We start from the raw sequence: 26,208 nt of genomic DNA, 5'->3' as shown, positions 1-26,208 counted from the left end.
TGTCCCCTGGACACTCCTTTGAGTTAGTCACTATGCATTTCCAGCACAGGTACAGGTGAGCTAGGCGCTGATGCTAAGCTCAGGAGGTAATGCTGAGAAATGCAACTAAGATATGCTCTGTTGAGCCTTAACCTTAACATGCATACACAAAAAATGTTTTTTTTATGCATGCTGGTTTTTATTTGGGTTTTTTTTCTGGCTTGTAAGTAGTTAAAACATTAACTACATTAATGAGATTAGGGACATTAATGAGAAAATGTACGTGAATTGGCGTTTCGGGATCCATCTGGCAGTGCTTCTCCCGTGCGGGTACAGAGACGTATGATTTCTCTGAATCGCAAGCTCAAAAACAGCTTTGGTGGAGTCAGAATTGTGCCAACTGCAAGATGCGGGACTAGTTGTTCAGCTAATGTACTATCCCATGGTATCAGGTAGCTGTTTAGCTAATATTCTTTTCCATGCTATCAGATGTTGTGCACGTAAGTGTAGCAGGCATCACAGTGGATTTGTTGATTATATTGTGTTTAACATCATTTGTGGAAATGAGACCTGCTGGCTAGTTATTCGGGTCATCATTAGCTAGCTACCCAAACAAAAACATTAGCACTAAACATTAGCTGCCTAGCTAAACAACTGTGCACACCTCCATCAGTAGTCATCTTCAGGGATCTTCACATTTCACAGTTCATGTCATACCAACGTAAGTTTAAAATGAAGTAAAAGTACATTTTCAACCATGCAAATGTGCTTGAGGTGGAGGAGAATGTATCCTGTTTTAAAAAGACTCTGAACATCTATTCAGTGCAGCACCGGAGTAAATGTAACAGTAAAGGCAGCGCGTCCCTCTCCCTTCTGCTCGGACCGTTTCGACCTGCTGAAGCTGGGGGGCAGCAGGCCCACAGGGAGGTGTGTGTGAAGTGGAGCTCCAGGTCTGAAACCCCACCAGCGCACCTTCACATTCTCCTTCATCTCAGCCTGTTTTTGCACCCTTCAAATTATTTTCTGTTCTTTTGAGCAAGCGCGCACCAAAATAGCTGCTAGATTGCTGTGCTATTGAAAGTTGGCTTCGCCTTTCTCAATAGACGTGCAGCCCTGGCGTTGGGGGGGGGGGGGGTCTGGTGGTCTGCAGGGGGAGCAGCATAGCCGATCTGCAAAATGTGTCGTGAAGGTGAAGGAGTGAAGGTGTCGATAGTGCCAGGAAATGACACAGGACGTTGTGATAGTACAGAATTTAGTGATTGTACGGGTTGTAGTGATTGTATGTGTTGTAGTGATTGTATGGGTTGTAATTATTCCACAGGTTGTTGTGACTGTACGGGATGTAGTGATTACCCCACACCATTAACCCTTCAGAGCTGTACTGTAGTTCACAGGTGACGCTTACATCTGCATGTTCAACTGTAGATCTATGAGAACGCCCCCCCCCCCCCCCTCTCTCTCTCTCTCTCTCTCTCTCTCTCTCTCTCTCTCTCTCTTTCTTTCTTTCTCTCAGTGCACAGGACCCATTAATCACCCTGACTGGTGACAGTCTAATAGAGCATGACCCACTCATGAATATTTCTCCCCTCTGGCCTGTGCGTCAGAACAGGAACTCAGCTGCTCGTCCTGATAACCTAGAGCGGGGGGGCGAACGCATTTGGCCGTCTGCTACCTGTTTGTTGTTGCCATAAAGGCAATCCCCAGCATCGTCAAAATAAGAGCGGATAGCGCGATTGAAAAAAAATGTGGCCCGCGGGCCGCTATTTGAGTATGGGGCATCTAGAGCATTGTCAACTGCACCGTCCAAACAGTCACACACACCTGCGGGATTAGGCCTGGCTGGGCGGGGTTAAATCTGGCTGGGCGGGGTTAAACCTGGCCAGGCGGGCGGGTTTCACTCTGGCTCTGGGCTAGCTGCCATTCCAGAGTGGAGGGGGTGTGACAGCTGTGGCATTAGCAGCGTGCTCTCATTAGCGTGGAATATGGGCTGTGCTGAGGTAGGGAAGCAGCGGACCTGAGGGACCGCCCAGTTTCCTGAGGGACCGCCCAGTTTCCTGGCACACACCTCAGAACAGCTGGCCAGTCACAGGAGCGGTCGTGGTCGCCCTCTGAACTCCCGGCAACCCTGCTTTGACTAAAACACACTGAAACATAATTTCTTGTCAGCGACACACACATACACACACAGTGTTGTATGACAGTGTTGCCTTTGTGGGTTTATTTCAGTAAGTGGATATTAGAGTAGCTAAATAATGCTGATCTACACACAAACTTTGTCTTGACCTGGATTAACCTTTTCTGATAGATTACCACCATCATGCAGCAGATTGAGATTGTGTAGAGGGCGAAAAATAATCCTACAACCGAAGAAATGGCAGAACCTTTAATCTCAAGCGGGTTTAATCCAGGCGGCCTGTAACACTGCTCACTGTGATCTGTTATAGCACTGATATTTACTACAAAGCACACTGCATACAGCAAGTTCCTCATTACACTTGCAGTACGGACATTCCAGCCTTTAATCATTGGTGTTTTCATATAGTGAATGTTAATGTTATCACGGCTGTGAGTTGACTGCCGCTTCCCTCTGATGTCCAAGGCACTTTCCTCCTTGGAGCTGAGGGCCGGGGCTAGCGTTCACGTCAGGAACGAGCCTGGTCCCGCTCTGCATGACACACACACACACTCTGTCCCACGCTGCCTTTTTCTCTCAAGTTCTCTCTCATTTGACATCAGACACTTAATTCGATGTGAGAAGGGGCATAATGGATTTTCCACATGTGCTTTTAAACAACAACACAAAGAGAAAACACCCCCCCCCCCCCCCCCCCCACTAATGTACTTTAATGTACATGAGAAGTGGAATGAGGGATGGAGGGATGGAGGGATGGAGGGGAGCATGGTGGGGTAGAGAGAGAGGGAGGTGTAGAAGGGGTGGAGAGATCGAGAGGTGGAGAACGCAGATGTTTAACAGAGGAAGTTATATTATGAGGGTACGTGGAGGGGAGATGGTACACTATTGGTTGTAATGCCACTTTTGGCTAGTTAGGTTAGCACTCAGACACTGGGCATGGGGAGTGTGTATCCAGGATCAGGCCTGGGGGGGCTAGATGTGTGTGAGCTAGGCTAGACCCAGGCTAGGGGGCTAGATGTGTGTGAGCTAGGCTAGACCCAGACTAGGGGGCTAGATGTGTGTGAGCTAGGCTAGACCCAGGCTAGGGGGCTAGATGTGTGTGAGCTAGGCTAGACCCAGACTACGGGGCTAGATGTGTGTGAGCTAGGCTAGACCCAGGCTAGGGGGCTAGATGTGTGTGACGTAGACCCAGGCTAGGTGCTAAATGTGTGTGAGCTAAGCTAGACCCAGGCTAGGGGGCTAGATGTGTGTGAGCTAGGCTAGACCCAGGCTAGGGGGCTAGATGTGTGTGAGCTAGGCTAGACCCAGGCTAGGGGGCTAGATGTGTGTGAGCTAGGCTAGTCCCAGGTTAGGGGGCTAGATGTGTGTGAACTAGGCTAGACCCAGGCTAGGGGGCTAGATGTGTGTGAACTAGGCTAGACCCAGGCTAGGGGCCTAGATGTGTGTGAGCTAGGCTAGACCCAGGCTAGGGGGCTAGATGTGTGTGACGTAGACCCAGGCTAGGGGCTAGATGTGTGTGAGCTAGGCTAGACCCAGGCTAGGGGGCTAGATGTGTGTGAGCTAGGCTAGACCCAGGCTAGGGGGCTAGATGTGTGTGAGCTAGGCTAGACCCAGGCTAGGGGGCTAGATGTGTGTGAGCTAGGCTAGACCCAGGCTAGGGGGCTAGATGTGTGTGAGCTAGGCTAGACCCAGGTTAGGGGGCTAGATGTGTGTGAACTAGGCTAGACCCAGGCTAGGGGGCTAGATGTGTGTGAACTAGGCTAGACCCAGGCTAGGGGCCTAGATGTGTGTGAGCTAGGCTAGACCCAGGCTAGGGGGCTAGATGTGTGTGACGTAGACCCAGGCTAGGGGCTAGATGTGTGTGAGCTAGGCTAGACCCAGGCTAGGGGGCTAGATGTGTGTGAGCTAGGCTAGACCCAGGCTAGGGGGCTAGATGTGTGTGAGCTAGGCTAGACCCAGGCTAGGGGGCTAGATGTGTGTGAGCTAGGCTAGACCCAGGCTAGGGGGCTAGATGTGTGTGAGCTAGGCTAGACCCAGGCTAGGGGGCTAGATGTGTCTGAGCTAGGCTAGACCCAGGCTAGGGGCCTAGATGTGTGTGAGCTAAGCTAGACCCAGGCTAGGGGGCTAGATGTGTGTGAGCTAGGCTAGACCCAGGCTAGGGGCCTAGATGTGTGTGAGCTAAGCTAGACCCAGGCTAGGGGGCTAGATGTGTGTGAGCTAGGTTAGACCCAGACTAGGGGGCTAGAACTGATCAGTTCTAAAGAACTATGCACAAGAGATTGATAAAACAAACTTAGCATGCACATATTAAGGCAACTAAAACACTTATTAAAGCCCTTAGCCAGATGACTGCATAAATACCTATGGTCCATTAACATTACATTCATAGTGTAATTTCACTGCATAATATTGGATGTTTCTCATTTTGGATGACTTTAATGTTATGTATTTTTACTTTATTTTCTATTAACATTCATTATGGAGTGAATATAATTTCAACCTGGGGGTAGATAAAATAGCCATTTGTGTGTAGCAGCGGCTGTGTGACTTGCATTTAAGATTTTGTTTATAATTTGTCAGCCATCTTGAGATGTACCATGGGAGCATGGCTAGAGAGGGAGAGATTGACTTTTATGGGGGTTTTGGGTTTAAGAATAGGTGGTAATTTGTCAAAATGTACCAGTCAATTGTAACATCAAAATGAGGGAATTTTTACATGCTTTTTAATTAGGTATTAGCAAATCATAGAGATTCTTCTAGAAATGACAATGACAATGAACAAAGTGTGGGGGTATGAAGAGTGTGCTTGTGTGTAGTGTATGATTTTAAGAGACTGTGTGTGTGTGTGTGTGTGTGTGTGTGTGTGTGTGTGTGTGTGTGTGTGTGTGTGTGTGTGTGTAGTGTGGAGGTTTAAGACATTGTGTATGTAGTTGTGGGGACTTAAAAGAGGTGTGTGGGGATTAAAGAGTGTGTGCATATGTAATGTGCAGGTTTAAGAGTGCATGTGTATGTGTGTATTGTGTATGGTTAAGAGTGTATGTAGAGCAATTTTTATATAGCAGCAACTCAAAGTGCTCATGGAAGGTTAATGCGATGCATTGTTTAGGTCTTCCTGAGTTGTCCAGGGTCCTGAGTTTGTCCAGGGTCCTGTGTTTGTCCAGGGTCCTGTGTTATCCAGGGTCCTGTGTTTGTCCAGGGTCCTGAGTTGTCCAGGGTCCTGTGTTTGTCCAGGGTCCTGAGTTGTCCAGGGTCCTGAGTTGTCCAGGGTCCTGTGTTTGTCCAGGGTCCTGCTTTTGTTCTGGCTGCGGGACCACGTTGGATGACAACTAGCGCTGAACAGTACGCTAACGGTGCTGTTTTTATCTGCGTCTCAGCAGGGCAGGTGTCTTTGTCCTGCACCCATCCCTGAGAGGCCTTTCTTCATCCAGCTCCCGCGGCAGGTGTCCCCCGTCCCCCGTCCCCCGTCCCCCACACACACCACACCTCCCTGCTTCACCGCGGGAGTCCGTCAACTAATCAAGCCCGAGCCCACAGCTGCCACTGTGAACAAAGAAACAGTAAATGACATTCTGAAAGATGTTTGTCCATTTTGTGTCCTCCATGTCCCGTGGCGCTGGGCTCTTCTCCCTTGATTCTCTCCTCCTTGGCTGGAGAACAGCCGTCAGAGCTGCGGGGGGGGGCTGGCAAAGCTGCCCAACGTAGCGCACGCCGTGTGGAATGGCGCCTGTTGGCGTGTGAGCTACGGGGCACTAGGACCGGGGGGGGGGGGGGGGGGGGGGGGGTGGTTTCGTGGGGGTGGCGTGTCTCATCAATGATTTGCTGCAGGAGCTGCTGGGTGAGAGAGACGATGAGCGAGCCCTGCGTGACGTCCAGCGGGTCAGAACGCCCCGCACCGAGGCAGCACGCCTTGGCAAATCCCAGCGAGTCCCGGCATGTCTGGCCACTGCGGCCGTCGCTGGTTCTGTTTGGCTTTGTTACTCTTGGCTCGGGAATTTCCAGTTGAGTTTTTATGGAGCTCATATCTGTGGCCTCGTCAGGATGCTCTCAGCTGCAAAAAAAATCTGCATCAGTCGGTACCTATCAGTTGTGAGAGCACGGAGGCCCATAAACCGTGGTAGCTACAGCTAAACATTCTTATTGTCCCGCACGTGCGATCCATTTATCACAACAGTACTGTAAAACCTGCAGGTGTGATGACATATATTTGCATTCAAGAACATGACATGTATTTTATTCAAGAAAAATCACCTAAGCGGAGTGGTAAACATTACGTCGTGTTGCAGAATTGGCATCACTGCAGAGACAGAGACAGCATGTCCACTAAATACATCCAGGCTGAAAAAAACCTGCAGAATGCCTACACTAACGGAACAGAAGTAACTTCAGAGTAAAGCAAATGTAAAAATACAGTTAATGTAATCACACATTAAAAATTACTTTGTAAAAAGCAACAGTAAGGAGGGTATATGAACATTAATGTGTTTAATTTTGATATTAAAGAAAGAACTGTGATACGTGTAGGTGGACGTGTTTCACGTATCACGCGTACTCTTAAAAATCAACCGCGTAATTCCATGGAAACGCAAAGCTGAGTTTTTGGACGCACATTTGCAGTGATTTGTACTTTTTAATGAGCAAAAGTCCACATGAAGATGACCAGAAACTATGAATAATCTTTTTATTTAACGTTGTCCATTGAGTTCAGGTTACGCGTGGCCTGTACTGTTGGCCGTGGGGTTGTGGCCCTTGCTGCCCCCACTGTATTAGCACAGGTGAAGAGGTTAGTTCTGATCTTACACAGAATATGTGAACCTGTCTGTTCAGTAAAACTATTCCGAGAGTAAATAGATAAAAAATGAAATCCTTCAATATGTCATAATTACACACAGAACAAAGCCCAGTTGAGACTCTCCAGTCGAGTCTGATCTCTTGTTCTTCATCACTGGGGATGAGTGGAAGGATGGACAGATTTACTCTGGAAGATCAGAGAACACGCAAACGAAACGAGAGCAAATCTTGTTGACCTTTCGAAGTTAAGCAGTAGCTTCATATCTGCTCTGTTGGGCCCCGATGAAAGAGAACCTGTATTGATTGATGATTGATGATCAATCAGTCACCTGAACTTTGTTCAAGTGTTGAAAGTTCCGTCCTGGTTTCACTAAGCCTTCACACCTCCACGTAATATTCCACCTCCATGCCAACAAACTCGCTGGAAGGCTTTCTAGAAGAAAGACACTTTTATTAGGAACCCAAACACATAAAGTTACAGGGCATTATGGGATCCATCACCATTACTGCCTTTTAGATCAGGATCTGGCCGCGTGTGTCAGGAGACGTGTGACGGTGGTCGTATTCCTGCAGCAGGACACCAAACACACACACAAATGGTTTACTGACGAGAGACGGCAGATTTTGCGGTTGCCATTATAAACACTGAAACCGTTCTGGGGGAGAAGAAAAGAAAGAACTTTAAAGTAGCTATTCAGGAGGATCTGCAGAGATAACGGATGACAAAACGCTCTCTTATTTCTTTGTACGCACCCTTGCAACTCATTCAGCACTACAGATGAAGAGAAGACCCATGTTATCAGGGCACAGGGAGAGTGCTCTGAACATTAAATGCACAGATTGTGTGTGTGTGTGTGTGTGTGTGTGTGTGTGTGTGTGTATATATATATATATATATAGTGTTGTGACATTGTGATGCAGGAGTCAAGGTATCAAAAATGCTTCTACTTGCAATAGCAAATGAAAGAAAATGGGCTTTGTCATAACAAGCAGAAAATAGGCTCGGCAGCGATGTGTGTGTGTGTGTGTGTGTGTGTGTGTGTGTGTGTGTGTGGAGGGTGTGTGTGTGTGTGTGTGTGTGTGTGTGTGTGTGTGTGTGTGTGTGTGTGTGTGTGTGTGTGTGTGTGTGTGTGGAGGGGTGTGTGTGTGTGTGTGTGTGTGTGTGTGTGTGTGTGTGTGTGTGTGTGTGTGTGTGTGTGTGTGTGTGTGTGGAGGGGTGTGTGTGTGTGTGTGTGTGTGTGTGTGTGGGGGGGGGGAGCACTGAACTCGGGCCCCCGTGGGGATTAAATAGGGGGAAGGATAAACGAGGAACAGGTGTGTGTGATGATTCTGTAAAGCGCTGATTGCGGGCAGGAAAGTGTGTGTGTGTGTTGTGATTGACAGATGTGGTGTGTAGGGCTGGCTGGATACTGACGGTGGCATAATAATAGAGTGTGTATAAAATCGTGCACACACACACACACACACACACACACACACACACGTGTGTCTTTTATTGTAGTGGTGATGCCTTTAGCAAGACTCACACAGAGAATAAAGAAACCAAGCGGTGGTTACTAAGGATCACTATTAGGGTTGCTATTCTAATGTATAAAATACCACGACTGGGCTAAACGTACACGTGCACATGACAAAGACACTTCCTCCTCACGGCAGTGAACATTTACTCTAACTACATAAGGACTGCAGGGAGGTGGAGTCATCCGGAAGGCTCCTCCTCCTCGTATGTGATTCGCTAAATTAAGCCCCCCACCCCTAGAAGACTCAATGGGGAGGTCTGGTGTCCCAGCTCCGCCCCTTTAAGCTTACCAGCCGCTTGCAAACTCACTCTAGATGTAAACCAACATTGCTCTTCCTTGTATCCAGCCCCACTGATAGCGTTAATGTGTGCTCAGTACCACCAGTTCCATATGGGCTTTAGGCACTACACCAACAGCAAACACAACGGTAATCTTCCTATATTTACCCACCACGCTGTAGTGAAGTACACGGGGCTCCTGGAGAAACAGGACACTCCGGTCAGAAGAGCTTCATCAGCTGTGCAAGCAAAGTCCTTGTGAAGTTATAGGAGATGGATCTTGTTTAAAGATCAACGAAGGAAAGCTCACATTCCTCCAGGACTGGTTCCTCCAGGACAGGTTCCTCATTCTACAAAGCTAATAAAATCTCTCCACCTGCTCCTCCTGGTGATACCTTCTCTCTGCACAGCTGATGAATAACATCTGTCAAACTGTAATGTTTCTCTGGAAAATGTTCATTTTTTTGTTTATTACCGGTGTTGTCGATCACAATACCTGTTGCACGTCCTCTACTCCAGATTTCAAGTGTGTGTTTTATTGTTATTTATTATAAAGTGCCAGTCCTATTTTTGTTAGAGCATTAACACTAAAAGCACAAGCACCGTCATTTGACCGCCGTGACGTCTTACTAGAAGTGCTGCCCCTGTCTGACCTACTTATATCTGCTCATTTGACCACTGCAGCACAAAAAAATTATTATTTCTGCTGGATCCAATTTCAGAACCCCCCCACCCTTTCATGAATTTTCCCAGAATTGTCCTTTTAATAAATTAGGTTAAATCAATTTCATTCTTATCTATGTAATATTGCCATCATGGCCTGCAATTCAAGAGTGATATTCTCTTTAAAGTAGCATCAGTATCCACTGAAATGTTCAGCATGTGTGTTTGTGTCTTGTGTCACATCTTATTATTTTAAGCATATAATTAGTCCTGTGTGACATATTGTGCTGTTTTGACAAATCCTGACTAAATTATTAGGATAATGATCACCTCACACGCTGCACAAAAGCACCTTTGGTAACACTGTTTGTTTGGAACGTGTGTGTGCGTGTGTGTGTGTGCGTGTGTGTGTGTGTGCGTGTGTGTGCGCGTGTGTGTGTGTGTTCTAAAGGCCTATTAAACCTGGAGGTGTTGCTGCGACAGTTTCTCATCTCTAAGGAAACGCTGTCGGTGCGTATGCTGGACGAGAGCCAGGACCCCACCCCCCTCCTCAAAGAGATTCGTGACGACAAGACGGCCACCATCGTCATAGACGCCAACGCCACCATGTCCCACATCATCCTGGAGAGGGTAAGACCACTCCACACCACTCTTCTAAACCTCACGTACAGATGAAGAGGCAAAATTGGACATCAAACCAGGAAAACGGCTGCCCAGATCTTGCGCGGTGGTCACAATTACAAGTTCAAGCCGAGCGGGAGATGAGTCTGGCTTTGTGTCCACGGTGGGAAGAACAATGAAGGCGTTTGATTGGCAGACAGCAAGCGCGTGCCAGCGTCTTTGAGCGCGGGGTCCGCTTAATGTTCGGCTCTTGAGTGGGTTTTAGATTAGCCATTGTCTAACGCACACGCTTGTGGAGCTCAGACGCTCAGACCTCCGTCCCGCTGTGGGTTGTTAAGATGCAGGTATTGTGAGCTCATTCGCCCACTCAGTTTGATGAGCCCCCACCGCCCCCACCCCGCCCCTTCATCCTCATTAGGTCTCTTGCCTAATAGCCCATGCACTGCTGGCCGGGGGGGGGGGGGGGGGGGGGGGGGGGGGGTGCGTTTGCGGCTCAGTGCTTAAGGAGCCCCGGCTAGACGGGAAGAGCTTCACACACGAGCCCTCACGAGCATATGGCTGAGTCATAATTACCCCACACCTCGTTATCTCAGTAATTGCCCAATTAACGGCTGAGGGTGGAGCAGGGGGTGGAGCAGGGGGAGGGACAGAGGGAGGAGCAAAGGGAGGGGCAGGGACAGTCCTTCTGGCACCTCCTCTCCCGAGCTCAAGGCCACTCTCTTGTATCAGTGCAATCATTCTGCAAAACATCAAATAGTGTCTCCCTGTCTCTGTCTCCCTGTTTCCCTGATGTTACTGGATAGCAGGTGTTTTCTTCAGGAGGTCCCACACACCACCGCAGCACTGGGGGGGGCTTGGCCAGGGCTCAGGGGACACCGTTCAGGCTCAGGGGACACCGTTCAGGCTCAGGGGACACCGTCCAAGGCTCAGGGGACACCGTTTGTTCCGTTCTTCGCCCGTTTTGACGCACGGATCTCCAGAGGCCACTGCTTCCTCTGTCGGTCCGTCGTGACGTTCCGCCCACGTTCACTTGCTGCCCCGCGTTAGCCGCCTCGCGTTAGCCACCTCGCGTTAGCCGCCCTGTGTTAGCCGCCCCGCGTTAGCCGCCCCGTGTCCTCTTTCATTTCCCGCCGTTTGCTTCGTTTTGCCGTAATCAGAAGACCCGACGACTGCCGCGGGCCATTCCGCGGCTTTCTCCTGTTGCTATGGTGACAGCAGGCACACGGTTTGGCCTGTGCACAGTGCAGTTCGCAGCAGAAAGCTTCGTTAGACTCTCACCCTGTAACTCCACAGCCCCCTCACCTACTCTCCCTCACTCCCTCTCTCCCTCTCTCACTCTCTCCCTCTCTCCCTCTCTCTCTCACCCACTCTCACTCTCTCCCTCTTTCTCTCACTCCCTCACTCCCTCTCTACCTCACTCCCTCTCACCCTCACCCACTCTCACTCTTCCTCTGCTTCACACCCAGTCTCTCTTCCTCCCCTTCCACCCCTCTCCCCCTCTCTCTCTCCCTCTCCTCCTCTCTCCCTCTGTCTCTATTTCCTCGTCTTTCTCATGTAATTCCACCGCTCCTTCTCTCTGTCTCACTCTCCATCTCTCTGTCTTCCTCACATTACTCCACCGCTCCCTTTCTTAGTCTCTCCTTCTTTCCCTCTCTCTCCCTGACTCCCTCTCTCTCTCTCTCTCCATCCCCCTCTCTCTGTGAGAGAGAGGCAGACGTGTGGAGGAAGACAGGAAGGGGCGTTGGCCGTGTTCCAGAAGCAGGCGGCACTCGAGTGCAGTGAAACTGCCAACATCCACACCGCGGCTCTAACACACCAGCTTGGGCCGCAGGATTCAATTACATGGTCAATTGCAAGGGCAAATCTTACATTATAAAATACTTACGCAAGGACAAAATTATCCTAAGCTGGGAAAACACTTGGCTATCCTGGTTGCTTTGCTTTCTCCTCCGCTCACTCAGTTAGTTATTCGTGGTCCCTCTTTGTATGTCATTGTTTCACTTCAAAGCGGAAGATAAAGGGTTACGTTGTAAAGCTAACGGCTCCGCTCGAACCAATGCTCGCATCCCCAGGGTGGGCTGGTCAGAAGGTCTCAGTGGACACCAGCATGTTGGAGGTGGAGGACCTGATCTTCACTGGACCTAATCCTAAACCTCACTGAGTCACACCGGCCTGGTGTGTCCAGCCAAACCCACCAGTCCAGTACAGGTGTCCCAGTACTTAGTGTACTCGCTTCGCTGTAAGTGCTTCTGCCTGAGGCTTAAGGAAGTCCGTATTCTTCTAGATTCTTAAAACACACTTAGTGAAACTCAGATTCACCTTTTCTCAATAACTCTGATGCATTTTCCAAAACACTAACCTCAAAACCCCAGAACTCCTCCAACGACGCCCTGCACGTCAGTACACCATCCACGCAGAAGATGTGGGTTGTGGGGATCAAAGTCACTGCAACACCATCATTAAATTATGAGAGCCCTTTGATCATTGTGTAAACACCGACACACTGACAGAATTATGTGTTTACGTAAGAACTGGGCTGAGCTTACAAAAGTTCGGAAAAAGATACAAAAGAGTCTTGTGTCCTCAGTTATGGGGTAAATCTTATATCGTTATCACGAAATTCGAAACGGTGACAAAAAGTACACACAACCAAAGGATTCGTTGTTTGTTGATAGACACAGTGTTGCCATAGTCACAGCCAGGTAGAGCATGTGCTTGTGACGTCCCAGTACAGCAGCAGATGTACCTGACGGGTAGACATGGCGACGGGTAGACATGGTAACGGGTAGACATGGCAACGGGTAGACATGGTGACAGCTAAACTTCTTGCACTCGTTGGATGCCCATTGTACACAGGCAACTGGCTGGCAAGAGTGTGGCCTGTATGCTATAGACACACTGAAAGAGCGCCACCTAATGACAGCTGCTGTGTAATGGTTTGCGAAATTTAGCTCTAGCGTCTGTATTTTGCATGGAAGGAACGGAATAGCACTGTGACTAATTGCATTGTCAGGTTTTGAGGTGCTGTTTAGAGAATGAAACGAGTGTTTCAGTAAGTTCATCTAAGCAGAGGAAATCCTGTAATCTGCTTGTTGATTTCTCAGTTTTCTCTTGCCAATGTGCTTTTTGACATAGTCGTTCATTTTTCACTGGTTTTCAAAACAGTCAGAAGACATCTCAGAGTTCGACCCCAAACCTCAGTGGATTACTTTGTACAACATAATGAAAGAGTCAATAGAAGTGACTCCAATATATAGCCTATGGTGGATTCAGACAGTGCTCAGACGCATTTACTTCTTGCACTTTAATGCGCTGTGGTTTGGTTTTGAATTGATGTTACTATAATTTTACCCCTCAGTCTACCATACAAAGAGTTTTGAAAATAACTAAAAATCAAAAACTGAAAACTCTTATTTCTAAAAGTATTCAGATTATTTTGTGCATCACACCTGATTATGTTCAGATATGATCCCTTTAACTATCGTTTATGGTTGGTGTCATCAGACACACACCACAATCTTTAAGGGCCATATTTTACACTACACAGTTAAGGTAAAACCAAGCCATGATGTCCAAGGAATTGTCTGTCGATTTCTGCAATCAAATTGTGGCAAGGCATATAAACACAAAATAAAATCATAAAACAACATCTAAGGCTTTGAGGGTCCCAGGACCACAGTGTGCTCCATCATTTTGAACCAGAAGATGGCATGGTGCTTCAGTTGCCTGGCCAGTCAAACGGGGCTTCTGGGTAAGAAGGACCTTTGTCTGGGAAGTAAGACAGAACCCAACAGTGAGTCTGAAAGAGCTCGGGGAGATGAGAAAACTGTTAGACAGACATAACAGACACCCTGAGCAGCCCTGAACCCGCCTTCATGTCCGAGAGGCGAGCAGAAAACCTGATGACCTCGCCGTTGGAGCAGCACACACACACACACACACACACACACACACACACACACACACACACACACACACAACCTCGCCATTCGAGAGTAATAAACAATGTGTGGAGAAAAGGTTCTGGTCCAGTGAGACTAAAGTCAGATTATTTGGTATTTGGTTGTTGGTATTTGACAATATAGACATTTAAAGAAATTCATGATCTTATTTTTTATGTGTTTTTAATTTAAGACAAAGTTGATAGGGAGACTGGTTAAATAAGGAAATCATTTTTGTCCATAATGGTAAGACCTTCTGATCCTGACGGACAACTTCTGAGACATCTGAGTGTTGATCTGTAGAAACTGAGATATCGGAATATTTGATGATGATCAGAAACTACTGAGATTTGTAATAATTGACAGATCTTTCAGTGTCAAGAATAATAGGTTAATTTGGTACATTTACAATAAATGAAGGATATGAAGGAACACCGGATGATTCTAGAATGATAAGCACTTGTTAGTCAAACTTGTGTTTGTGTGTAAACAGTTTATGGATTATGTGTTTTCAAAAATATGTCATTTAAATGAGCAAAAGTGTTGAAGCAACTGTGAAAATCTGATTTCAAACTCTGATCCTGTAAAACCTACAGACCCACAGCATCACACACACATACACACACAGAACGACATGCACACACACAGAATCACACACACACACACACACACACACACACACACACACACACACACACACACACACAGAATCACACACACACACACACACACAACGATTCATGAAATCCTTGGTAATTAGATGAGTAGAATCAGAGGAACTGGTGGGGGCACTTATCATTGAATGAGGGGTTCTCCACCAGAAAGTCTCCAAGAGGTCACAATGAAGAGCAGCTGTGAATAGCTCCTCTCGCTGTATGAGTTTAAGAGATAGTATTCTGGGAAATAGTGCATAATTTATGAATATTATAATTAGCCTGTTGAAAATAGTATGATTTATGTGATGGTTTTGCATTTTCGATGCAAACTATATGGCATTTGAAAATTGCTGTCTTGAAAATTGCTTAGAAACTCCCTGCAACTAAGAAAAACTGGAATTGTCCAATGAAAATATAATTGTACAGCATTCTGCAAGTTGTTATTAGACCTGAGCATGATGTGGCAAATGGCCTGACCCGAGATTCCACCTCACATTTTTAGCACAGCTTAAGCTGAAAGGGTAGATAGTAGATTTCATAATTAACTGATACTATGCTGAAATGATAATGAGAGATTATAACAGTAATTGGTTTATGAACGAATACATCTCAGGATTGTATGTGGAGGGGTCAGCATTGCTGCAGAGTGGAAACAGGGTTAGCATTGAGACACGAGTGGAAACAGGGTTAGCAGTGAGACACTCGTGAGTGGAAACAGGGTTAGCAGTGAGACACTCGTGAGTGGAATCAGGGTGAGTGATGAGACACTCGTGAGTGGAAACGGTGTTAACAGTGAGACACTCTCGAGTGGAAACAGTAAGCCGTGACACACTCATCAGTGGAAACAGGGAGAGTGGTGAGACACTCGCGAGTGAAACCAGGGTTAGCGGTGAGACACTCGTGAGCCACTGAGCTCCATTTTATGTTAGGTGCAAAACTTCCAAGGAGGCTAGAGAGTTTTAAACGGGAAACTCCTGCAAAAACCAAGTGAGAAACGCAGCAGCAATAAGCTTTTTTCTTAGCACCAGAAAAACGCATGACCTGACACTGTTGCAGGAAACAGCTGGTTCCTTGTACAGACTGTCAATGCGAATTTGAAAAGCTTCGAGCTTTGAGACGGAGGAGCAGGTGAAAACATGACCTCGACTCTTAGGAGTCCGGGTACTGGAGGGTAGAAGACTCACTCTCTCTCACTCTCAAAATCTCAAATCTCTCACTTTCTCTCACTCACCCAAACTCTCTCTCTCTGTAGTATAATTGATATTACTATTGATCTTAATTTTCAAGAGTGCATGATTAATGACCACATCCCATGAGCCTTTATGAGGGCAAAAGAAATTGAGAACTCATTTCAAATGACTGTGTAGTTTTTAGTTCACTTTCCTTTTTAAATAGGAAATGCAATTATGTTTCACTGGAGGCTGATAGAGATCAATATCTTTTTATTTATCTAATGATGCTCAGTTCAGGCAGGAAAAGGAGACTCACAGCCTCCTGCACCACTGGATCACTCACGTCATGCAGGCACTGGAGGGAGCGCACGTGAAGGCACACGTGGCCACACACATGCCTACACACATGTACCCACTGGCATGTATATACACACACACAATATGCACCCCACGTGCATTTGCACGCACACACGAAATGACTGTGACGTTTGATTTAAATACTTCGTTTCCTAGGAGACAGCGGCTAATTGATGAACAGAGAGGTTCAGCTGGGTAGGAGTGCTCTGGTCACATGGCCCTCTGAATGGGGCTCAGAAAGCTCAATGCATCATTGTGCTCGCCGCTTCTCCGCAGAGCGTAAAACTACCAGCTCACGTCTGGCTCACCAGCTCACGTCTGGCTCACTTTCAGATATAACCAAGTGTGTCGTGTTTCTGTACCTTAACGCTACTGTTAAAGTAAAATAAGGCTTTTCCATATGAGTGTAATGATGGAATAACTGATTTTTTTTCTCTCCTTCCTCTCTCTCCCTGTCCTTCTCACTCTCTCTCTCTCTTACTCTCTCTCTCCCTGTCCTTCTCACTCTCTCTCTCTCTTACTCTCTCCCTCTCTCTCCTTCCCTCCCTCTCCCTCCCTGCCTCTTCCTCTCTCTCTCTCTCTCTCTCTCTCTCTCTCTCTCTCTCTCTCTCTCTCTCCCCAGGCCTCAGAGTTGGGGATGCTCTCGATATACTACACCTACATCTTCACCTCCATGGTAAGTGGAGAGCCTGCTCCTCTATCTCTGAGGAGTTAGCGCCACTGAAGTGTCGTGCTGATGGGGAGATTATTCCCGCCCTCCTGCCGTGGAGCGCGCTAATAGAGGCCAGTGTTTCTGCAGCCCTGTGTTCCTCTTTACAGCTCAAAGCTCAGCATATTTATTTAGGGTCAACATTAAAACTTTCCATGCTGTTCACATTTCTACATCAGGCATCTGTTATAGAAGCAAACTCAGAAAAGGTACTTTAACAAAGTGACATATTACAGGCTTTATCTTTAAAAGGGAGAAATTGAACTTTAAGTGGTGCTTTTATTTAGGACAGTTTTCAGAGATCTGCTTTTGATCTCGAGTAATCTGGCTTTAGATTACAGCCTTTACCAGGCGTGACCAAGGAGGCTGTTGTTCCTCTCTTGGCTTTTAAGCCAGGTGAGCTGTTAAAGCTTTTAGAGAGTGGTGGAGTATCTCTACGAGGGGGGGGGGGGGGGGGACACCTCAGTTCATGTTCACTCAGCCAGGCTGAGAATCCACACGTCTCCTCCTGAGATGTTCAGTCATCGCTCACGTGTGCCATTTATAAGCCAAGGGGACTGACCTTTGACCCTGGAGCTATAATAAATTTTTTTCACTGCAATCGGATGAGGATGGTGTAGTGATGTAGTGATGGTGTAGTGATGTAGTGATGGTGTTGTGAGGTGTAGTGATGGTGTAGTGATGGTGTAGTGGTGTAATGTAGTGATGTAGTGATGGTGTAGTGATGGTGTAGCAATGTCGTGATGGTGTAGTGATGTAATGCAGTGATGGTGTAGTGATGTAGTGATGGTGTAGTGATGTAATGTAGTGATGGTGTAGTGATGTAATGTAGTGATGGTGTAGTGATGTAATGTAGTGATGGTGTAGTGAGGGTGTAGTGATGGTGTAGTGGTGGTGTAGTGATGGTGTGATGTAGTGATGGTGTAGTGATGGTGTAGTGATGGTGTAGTGATGTAGTGATGGTGTAGTGGTGTAGTGATGGTGTAGTGATGTTGTGATGATGTAGTGATGGTGTAGTGATGGTGTAGTGATGTAATGTAGTGATGGTGTTGTGATGTAGTGATGGTGTAGTGATGGTGGAGTGATGATGTTGTGATGGTGTTGTGATGTAGTGATGGTGTAGTGATGATTTAGTGATGTCGTGATGGTGTAGTGATGGTGTAGTGATGGTGTAGTAATGTTGTGATGGTGTCGTGATGGTGTAGTGATGTGATGGTGTCGTGATTGTGTAGTGATGTAGTGATGGTGTAGTGATGTAGTGATGGTGTAGTGATGTAGTGATGGTGTCGTGATGGTGTAGTGATGTAATGCAGTGATGGTGTAGTGATGTAATGTAGTGATGGTGTAGTGATGTAATGTAGTGATGGTGTAGTGATGTAGTGATGGTGTAGTGATGTAATGTAGTGATGGTGTAGTGATGTAGTGATGGTGTAGTGATGTAATGTAGTGATGGTGTAGTGATGGTGTAGTGATGTAATAGTGATGTAGTAGTGATGGTGTAGTGATGGTGTAGTGGCGAGATGACACTGTCACATTCCCCACATCTGACTTGAACTGATAACATTGGAGATTTAAATAGATCCAATCTGACCCTGTCTGATGCATTGTTGGAAGGCTTTCAAGTGGTTATGAAATTATTCTCCCATCTGATTCAAGACAGATTGGTAGCAGAGAATCAAAGAAACCCTTGACACCCCCTCAGCTACTGCTGCTGAAACGCACAGATTGACCCGTGGATTCATGGGTTCGTGAGAGCTCGTGAAAATAGTCATGGTTACTGCATGATGTAGCGTCCATGGCTAACACTTTAGATTATGTTCAAACCCTTCTGTAACACTTACAGTGATCCTTACCATTAACAATTCGTGAACTTTCTCTTTTTAAACTGATGTATAATGTGAACAAAGTTGTTCTATTTCTTGCCATTTTTCGAATTCTTGGCATTCTTTGAATTCTTGCCATTTTTCAAATTCACGACATTTTTCTAACTTGGGGCACCATAAGTTTCCCCTTCTTGTCACAACATAACCTTCTGTTACCCCAGCGGTCTCCTCCGACCGTCTTCACACACGCTGTCGTCTCTATTCCCGTGGGCAGCTTGGAAGATTATAACTGCAGGTGTAAATTACTTCGTTAACATGATTTTCAGCTTATTAATAATGACTTTTTTTTGTGTGTTAACATTTGCTGTTAAAATGCTATTTAAGAAATCCTTAATTAAAGTGGTAGAGAGTGGTACGAGTCCCATCTGGGTGGGATACTCTGCTCGGCTCCTCGGATTGCTTGGCGTTTATGTTCGTTAATCTCCCTTCATCATCCTCAGTCTCAGATTCATTATCACCGAGGGAGGGGGAGAGGGAGGGAGAGAGGGAGCCCCCCCCCCCCCCCCCCCCCCAGATTATTACTGGGTTCAGGAGGCTAACTGTAGTAATGAAGAGAAAAGACTCAGAACATTGTGGCTGTGGTCCTGGTATATGCTATCTCCCTCTCTGAATATGTGCTGGCCGTACAAATGGCCCATACAGGCATCACTGCCACTGATTTGGACGGCGATCACAGTCCTGAACACTGTTGGAGGGGGCGTCGATTATGTTGCTGAGGTGAGGAAGGGTTAGTGGAGTGTTTTGGGTTTGAGACCCAGGACTGCCGCGGAGCGTGAAACCCGCACGGCCCTTTTCCCGCTGACCTCGCTTGGGCAGAGTTAGCTACCCGACCGAGACACTGCAGCCCCGTTCGTTCAATCGGAGCCCCGCACCTGTCTTCAGTGACACGGGACGGGGCGTCCTTCAGAAGGGCCGGGCAGGCGCTGGGTCTGTCCCTGTGGGTAAACTGCCACAGTGTTCCAGCGTTCAACCAGAGCACTCTGCTGCTACACACACCTGCCTGGTCACTGTCGTGTCCCATCTGTGAGAGAAAACTGCAACTGTGTCTGCTGATTCACACTGGCGCCGAAACCATGTTGATAATTATGAGACTGTTCAATGCGCGTCCAACACAAATCAGGATGATGTGTCTTTCTGTTAACCCTTTAATTACCACACAAGGGCACTCGTGAATTCTTGCCAAGCTGAGTGTATGCTTTTGGAAATGACAGTTCCCTTTAAACTTCGTCAGTATGCCCTCCAGGATTATGCCTTGAAGGACTACCTGGACCTCTCGGACATAAACCAGCAGCATTATCAACATATATATAATAAAATATTCCTGTAAAGTTGAAATCTGCATACATTTATGTCAAAGGTTGCTCTGCAGTAACAGGAGAACTGTAAATGTCACTGTCCTCTTACTTGGAAGGAAAGGTCACGGAATGACCTTTGGCTGTAGAGATAGAGGATTTCACTTACTTATAGGTCATGATCAATAATGACCTATTTAGCATTGCCAGATATGGAGGAAACCCTGAATGGGCCTGAGCGGGAACCCTGAACAGGACAGGAAATAATGCTTCCTCTTCTCTCGTTCCGTAAAAGAGGTGTATTGGCAAACGAGTCTAGTCATTTGTCAGCCAGACGCAGCTCTAGAGAAACGAGGGTACCAACCCGCAGCCTGGGCCAACCACCCCGAATTAAAGGGGCTGATTAAATCAGTAAAAAATACCCCATAAATACTTAAAGAACACCAGTTTCTCCCGTATTGCAAGGGTTATTGAGCTCCCTAGTAAAGACTCAACAGGTTCAGATGGTTCATTTGTATTTATTAGTCTCAGAGTGCAGCAGCTGGCGTTGGTTGATTGCTGACTCCTGCACCTGTGTTGGTACACGCGTCCAGCACGGGACCAGTCTGGGTCTCACCACGGGACCAGTCTGGGTCTCACCACGGACGCGCCCGATCGGCTGTGTGCTGTGGACCCTCCGTTTGCTGCGTTTTCCCCCTGGAGTGTCAATAATGAATGTTTCTGGAGAAGGAGAACAAAGTTGCTGTAAGCAGCCAGGATCAAGGACACGTGAACTCTTGCGACTGCAATAATCACACGTTTGTGTGGCTCAGTGAAGCCAGCGAACCTCTTCACTGTTTGCCAGCAGACGCCTTAATAATGAGGGCAGACGTTACACGCTGCACTTTGTCCGTTTGAGAACGTGAGGCAATGTGACCTGACGTGAGAAACACGGGAGTGTGAGTCACAGATAATGGTGAAAACAGTCCAGTTCAGACACTGCTAGCGTGTCTGCCATGTGAGCCATGTGCACGAGGGCCTGCCACGCAGAACGCTCGAGCAAACGCACAGCGCACGTCTGACCCCTCTGGGGTGTTCGTACATGAGATGTGGAATCACAAGGTTTTCAAAGTCCCAGCACCCCTCACCCCCCACGTTCCTGTACCCCAAACACACTCGTTTCACACACGTGCACTGCTGTAGCTCACGTGGTGTGTGGTGCTAGCTCCAGCGGGTGCTGGGTGTGGTTCAGAGCGAGTGTGTGTGCTGGTAAATATGACTGCTGTGTGTGGGGTTTTCAGAGGCATTTGTGCCTTTTTGAGTGTCATGAATGCAGAGGGAATCATTGATTGATCTAGCATACACAGCCAAAGCGCGTTGTACCAGGACTGCAGACACTGTAAACATGGACACTGAGTGCCTGGCTGGTGTTTCACAGGAAACGGACAGATGATAAAGTGTTTCGGTAACCGAAGCCAAGGTGTGTGTGTGTGTGTGTGTGTGTGTGTGTGTGTGTGTGTGTGTGTGTGTGTGTGTGTGTGTGTGTGGGTGTGTGTGTGTGTGTGTGTGTGTGTGTGTGGGTGTGCGTGTGGGTGTGCGTGTGGGTCTGTGTGTGTGTGTGTGTGTGTGTGTGTGTGTGTGTGTGTGTGTGTGTGTGTGTGTGTGTGTGTGAGTGCGAGCCCTGGTTCTAACCTCACCTCCAACCTGACCCCACACCCACACAACTCTATGCCAACCCCATCTCCAACACAACCACGTCCCTGAAGGATGTGTGTGTGTGTGTGTGTGTGTGTGTGTGTGTGTGTGTGTGTGTGTGTGTGTGTGTGTGTGTGTGTGTGTGTGTGTGTGTGTGTGTGTGTGTGTGTGTGTACACGTATGACGCAGCACCATTAAGTCCTTCTACTGGAGAAAAAGAAGATTGGTATCTCTTCCGCTGCCTGATCAGTTTAGGATGGCGGATTGTGTGTTTGTGAAAGTACAGTATAAGTGTGTGTGTGCACTCCTATGTGTGTGTGAATATATATATATATATATATATATATATATATATATATATATATATATATATATATATATATATATATATATATATAGTATATATCATCACCTCTGTCTGGGTGTTGCATAATTTCAGAGCCATTAGCATGTAGGCTAATCTCCTACTCACATAGAACCTCAACGTTTTTCAGTCAGCTGCATTTTGAGTGCCACTGGGCAAGTGTGTGTGTGTGTGTGTGTGTGTGTGTGTGTGTGTGTGTGTGTGTGTGTGTGTGTGTGTGTGTGTGTGTGTGTGTGTGTGTGTGCACGCCCGTGTGTATGTGGATGTGTGTGCATCTATGCACTGGTGTAAGTGTCTGTGTGAGCACACCCATGTGCAGGTATGGGTATGTACACACATACACACACACACACCTATGCCTCAATGGTGGATAAATCCTGAACTCCAGAATGTGTGCAGACATGTTACTGAAAAGATGGCAAATCAAACACAACCCAAGCAAATTAAGATGATTATTTCTAGCAAGTGGTACTGTGACATTTTTGTGTAATTTAATAATATATGGCTGTAAAATTAATAAGTCATCTCTATTCACTCTGCACTGCAATGTAGTGTCTGGAATATTACTTTATTTTTGTATAACATTGTTGTTACATAATTTCTACATAAAGTTTTTCTCATAGTTTTTTTTTTTACTGTTTATTCATTCATTCATTTGTTTTCACAATTTTTGAGTCTTCTGCAGTGTGCTGATGTACCTATTAAGCAGGTGTGTGTGTGTGTGTGTGTGTATGTGTGTGTGTGTGTGTGTGTGTGTGTGTGTGTGTGTGTGTGTGTGTGTGTGTGTGTGTGTGTGTGTGTGTGTGTGTGTGTGTGTGTGTGTAAGAGATGACTATGAGGCCAAGGAGAGTTGAGAATGTCAGTAGGTGTCAGTAGGGACCAGCACTGCTAATGACTAATGGAGTGGAAATGAAGGAAGACGGAAAGGACTGACACAACTAATTGGTACCCACTACCTCACTACCTCAGCCCCTCAGTCATACCCACTACCTTAGTCATACCCAGTACCTCAGCCCCTCAGTCATACCCTCTACCTCAGCCCCTCAGTCATACCCTCTACCTCTGCCCCTGTGTCATACCCACTACCTCAGCCCCTCAGTCATACCCTCTACCTCAGCCCCTCAGTCATAACCACTACCTCAGCCCCTCAGTCATATCCTCTACCTCAGCCCCTGAGTCATACCCACTACCTCAGCCCTTCTGTCATACCCACTACCTCAGTCATACCCACTACCTCAGCCCCTCAGTCATACCCACTACCTCAGCCCTTCAGTCATACCCTCTACCTCAGCCCCTCAGTCATACCCACTACCTCAGCCCCTCAGTCATACCCACTACCTCAGCCCCTCAGTCATACCCACTACCTCAGCCCTTCAGTCATACCCTCTACCTCAGCCCCTCAGTCATACCCACTACCTCAGCCCCTCAGTCATACCCACTACCTCAGCCCCTCAGTCATACCCACTACCTCAGCCCCTCAGTCATACCCACTACCTCAGCCCCTCAGTCATACCCTCTACCTCAGCCCCTCAGTCATACCCACTACCTCAGCCCCTCAGTCATACCCACTACCTCAGCCCCTCAGTCATACCCTCTAGCTCAGCCATACCCTCTACCTCAGTCAAACCCACTACCTCAGCCCCTCAGTCATACCCTCTACCTCAGCCCCTCAGTCATACCCACTACCTCAGCCCCTCAGTCATACCCACTACCTCAGCCCCTCAGTCGTACCCACTACCTCAGCCCCTCAGTCATACCCACTACCTCAGCTTCTCAGCCGTACCCTCTACCTCAGCCCCTCAGTGATACCCACTACCTCAGCCCCTCAGTCATACCCTCTACCTCAGCCCCTCAGTCATGCCCTCTACCTCAGCCCTCAGTCATAACCACTACCTCAGCCCCTCAGTCATACCCTCTACCTTAGCCATACCCTCTACCTCAGTCAAACCCACTACCTCAGCCCCTCAGTCATACCCTCTACCTCAGCCCCTCAGTCATACCCACTACCTCAGCCCCTCAGTCATACCCACTACCTCAGCCCCTCAGTCGTACCCACTACTTCAGCCCCTCAGTCGTACCCACTACCTCAGCCCCTCAGTCATACCCTCTACCTCAGCCCCTCAGTCATACCCACTACCTCAGCCCCTCAGTCATACCCACTACCTCAGCCCCTCAGTCATACCCTCTACCTCAGTCATACCCACTACCTCAGCCCTTCAGTCATACCCTCTACCTCAGCCCCTCAGTCATACCCACTACCTCAGCCCCTCAGTCATACCCACTACCTCAGCCCCTCAGTCATACCCACTACCTCAGCCCTTCAGTCATACCCTCTACCTCAGCCCCTCAGTCATACCCACTACCTCAGCCCCTCAGTCATACCCACTACCTCAGCCCCTCAGTCATACCCACTACCTCAGCCCCTCAGTCATACCCACTACCTCAGCCCCTCAGTCATACCCTCTACCTCAGCCCCTCAGTCATACCCACTACCTCAGCCCCTCAGTCATACCCACTACCTCAGCCCCTCAGTCATACCCTCTAGCTCAGCCATACCCTCTACCTCAGTCAAACCCACTACCTCAGCCCCTCAGTCATACCCTCTACCTCAGCCCCTCAGTCATACCCACTACCTCAGCCCCTCAGTCATACCCACTACCTCAGCCCCTCAGTCGTACCCACTACCTCAGCCCCTCAGTCATACCCACTACCTCAGCTTCTCAGCCGTACCCTCTACCTCAGCCCCTCAGTGATACCCACTACCTCAGCCCCTCAGTCATACCCTCTACCTCAGCCCCTCAGTCATGCCCTCTACCTCAGCCCTCAGTCATAACCACTACCTCAGCCCCTCAGTCATACCCTCTACCTTAGCCATACCCTCTACCTCAGTCAAACCCACTACCTCAGCCCCTCAGTCATACCCTCTACCTCAGCCCCTCAGTCATACCCACTACCTCAGCCCCTCAGTCATACCCACTACCTCAGCCCCTCAGTCGTACCCACTACTTCAGCCCCTCAGTCGTACCCACTACCTCAGCCCCTCAGCCGTACCCACTACCTCAACCCCTCAGCCGTACCAACTACCTCAGCCCCTCAGTCATACCCACTACCTCAGCCCCTCAGTCATACCCACTACCTCAGCCTCTCAGTCATACCCACTACCTCAGCCCCTCAGTCATACTCTCTACCTCAGCCCCTCAGTCATACCCACTACCTCAGCCCCTCAGTGATACCCACTACCTCAGCCCCACAGTCATACCCACTACCTCAGCCCCTCAGTCATACCCTCTACCTCAGCCCCTCAGTCATACCCACTACCTCAGCCCCTCAGTCATACCCACTACCTCAGCCCCTCAGTCATACCCACTACCTCAGCCCCACAGTCATACCCACTACCTCAGCCTCTCAGTCATACCCTCTACCTCAGCCCCTCAGTCATACCCACTACCTCAGCCCCTCAGTCATACCCACTACCTCAGCCCCTCAGTCATACCCACTACCTCAGCCCCTCAGTCATACCCTCTACCTCAGCCCCTCAGTCATACCCACTACCTCAGCCCCTCAGTCATACCCACTACCTCAGCCCCACAGTCATACCCTCTACCTCAGCCCCTCAGTCATACCCACTACCTCAGCCCCTCAGTCGTACCCTCTACCTCAGCCCCTCAGTCATACCCACTACCTCAGCCCCTCAGTCATACCCTCTACCTCAGCCCCTCAGTCGTACCCACTACCTCAACCCCTCAGCCGTACCCACTACCTCAGCCCCTCAGTCATACCCACTACCTCAGCCCCTCAGTCATACCCACTACCTCAGCCTCTCAGTCATACCCACTACCTCAGCCCCTCAGTCATACCCTCTACCTCAGCCCCTCAGTCATACCCACTACCTCAGCCCCTCAGTCATACCCACTACCTCAGCCCCACAGTCATACCCACTACCTCAGCCCCTCAGTCATACCCTCTACCTCAGCCCCTCAGTCATACCCACTACCTCAGCCCCTCAGTCATACCCACTACCTCAGCCCCTCAGTCATACCCACTACCTCAGCCCCTCAGTCATACCCTCTACCTCAGCCCCTCAGTCATACCCACTACCTCAGCCCCTCAGTCATACCCACTACCTCAGCCCCACAGTCATACCCTCTACCTCAGCCCCTCAGTCATACCCACTACC

The 26,208-nt window shown here is 48.2% G+C and overlaps 1 protein-coding gene across 1 annotated transcript in view; it reads left to right on the top strand.

Annotated features, from left to right (window-relative positions):
• The window catches only part of grik4 (glutamate receptor, ionotropic, kainate 4), a 254,342-nt gene that overhangs the window by 168,379 nt on the left and 59,755 nt on the right, over positions 1-26,208 (top strand). The window contains exons 6-7 of the mRNA XM_076976463.1: positions 9,814-9,992; positions 16,732-16,785. Coding sequence (XP_076832578.1) covers positions 9,814-9,992; positions 16,732-16,785 — 233 coding nt within the window. The remainder of the gene's footprint in view (positions 1-9,813; positions 9,993-16,731; positions 16,786-26,208) is intronic.

Source organism: Brachyhypopomus gauderio, chromosome 16, assembly GCF_052324685.1.
Source record: "Brachyhypopomus gauderio isolate BG-103 chromosome 16, BGAUD_0.2, whole genome shotgun sequence".
In the NCBI taxonomy this organism is placed as follows: Eukaryota; Metazoa; Chordata; class Actinopteri; order Gymnotiformes; family Hypopomidae; genus Brachyhypopomus; species Brachyhypopomus gauderio.
The sequence above is the reverse complement of the archived record's forward strand: the minus strand, read 5'-3'. Positions and strand labels throughout refer to the sequence as shown.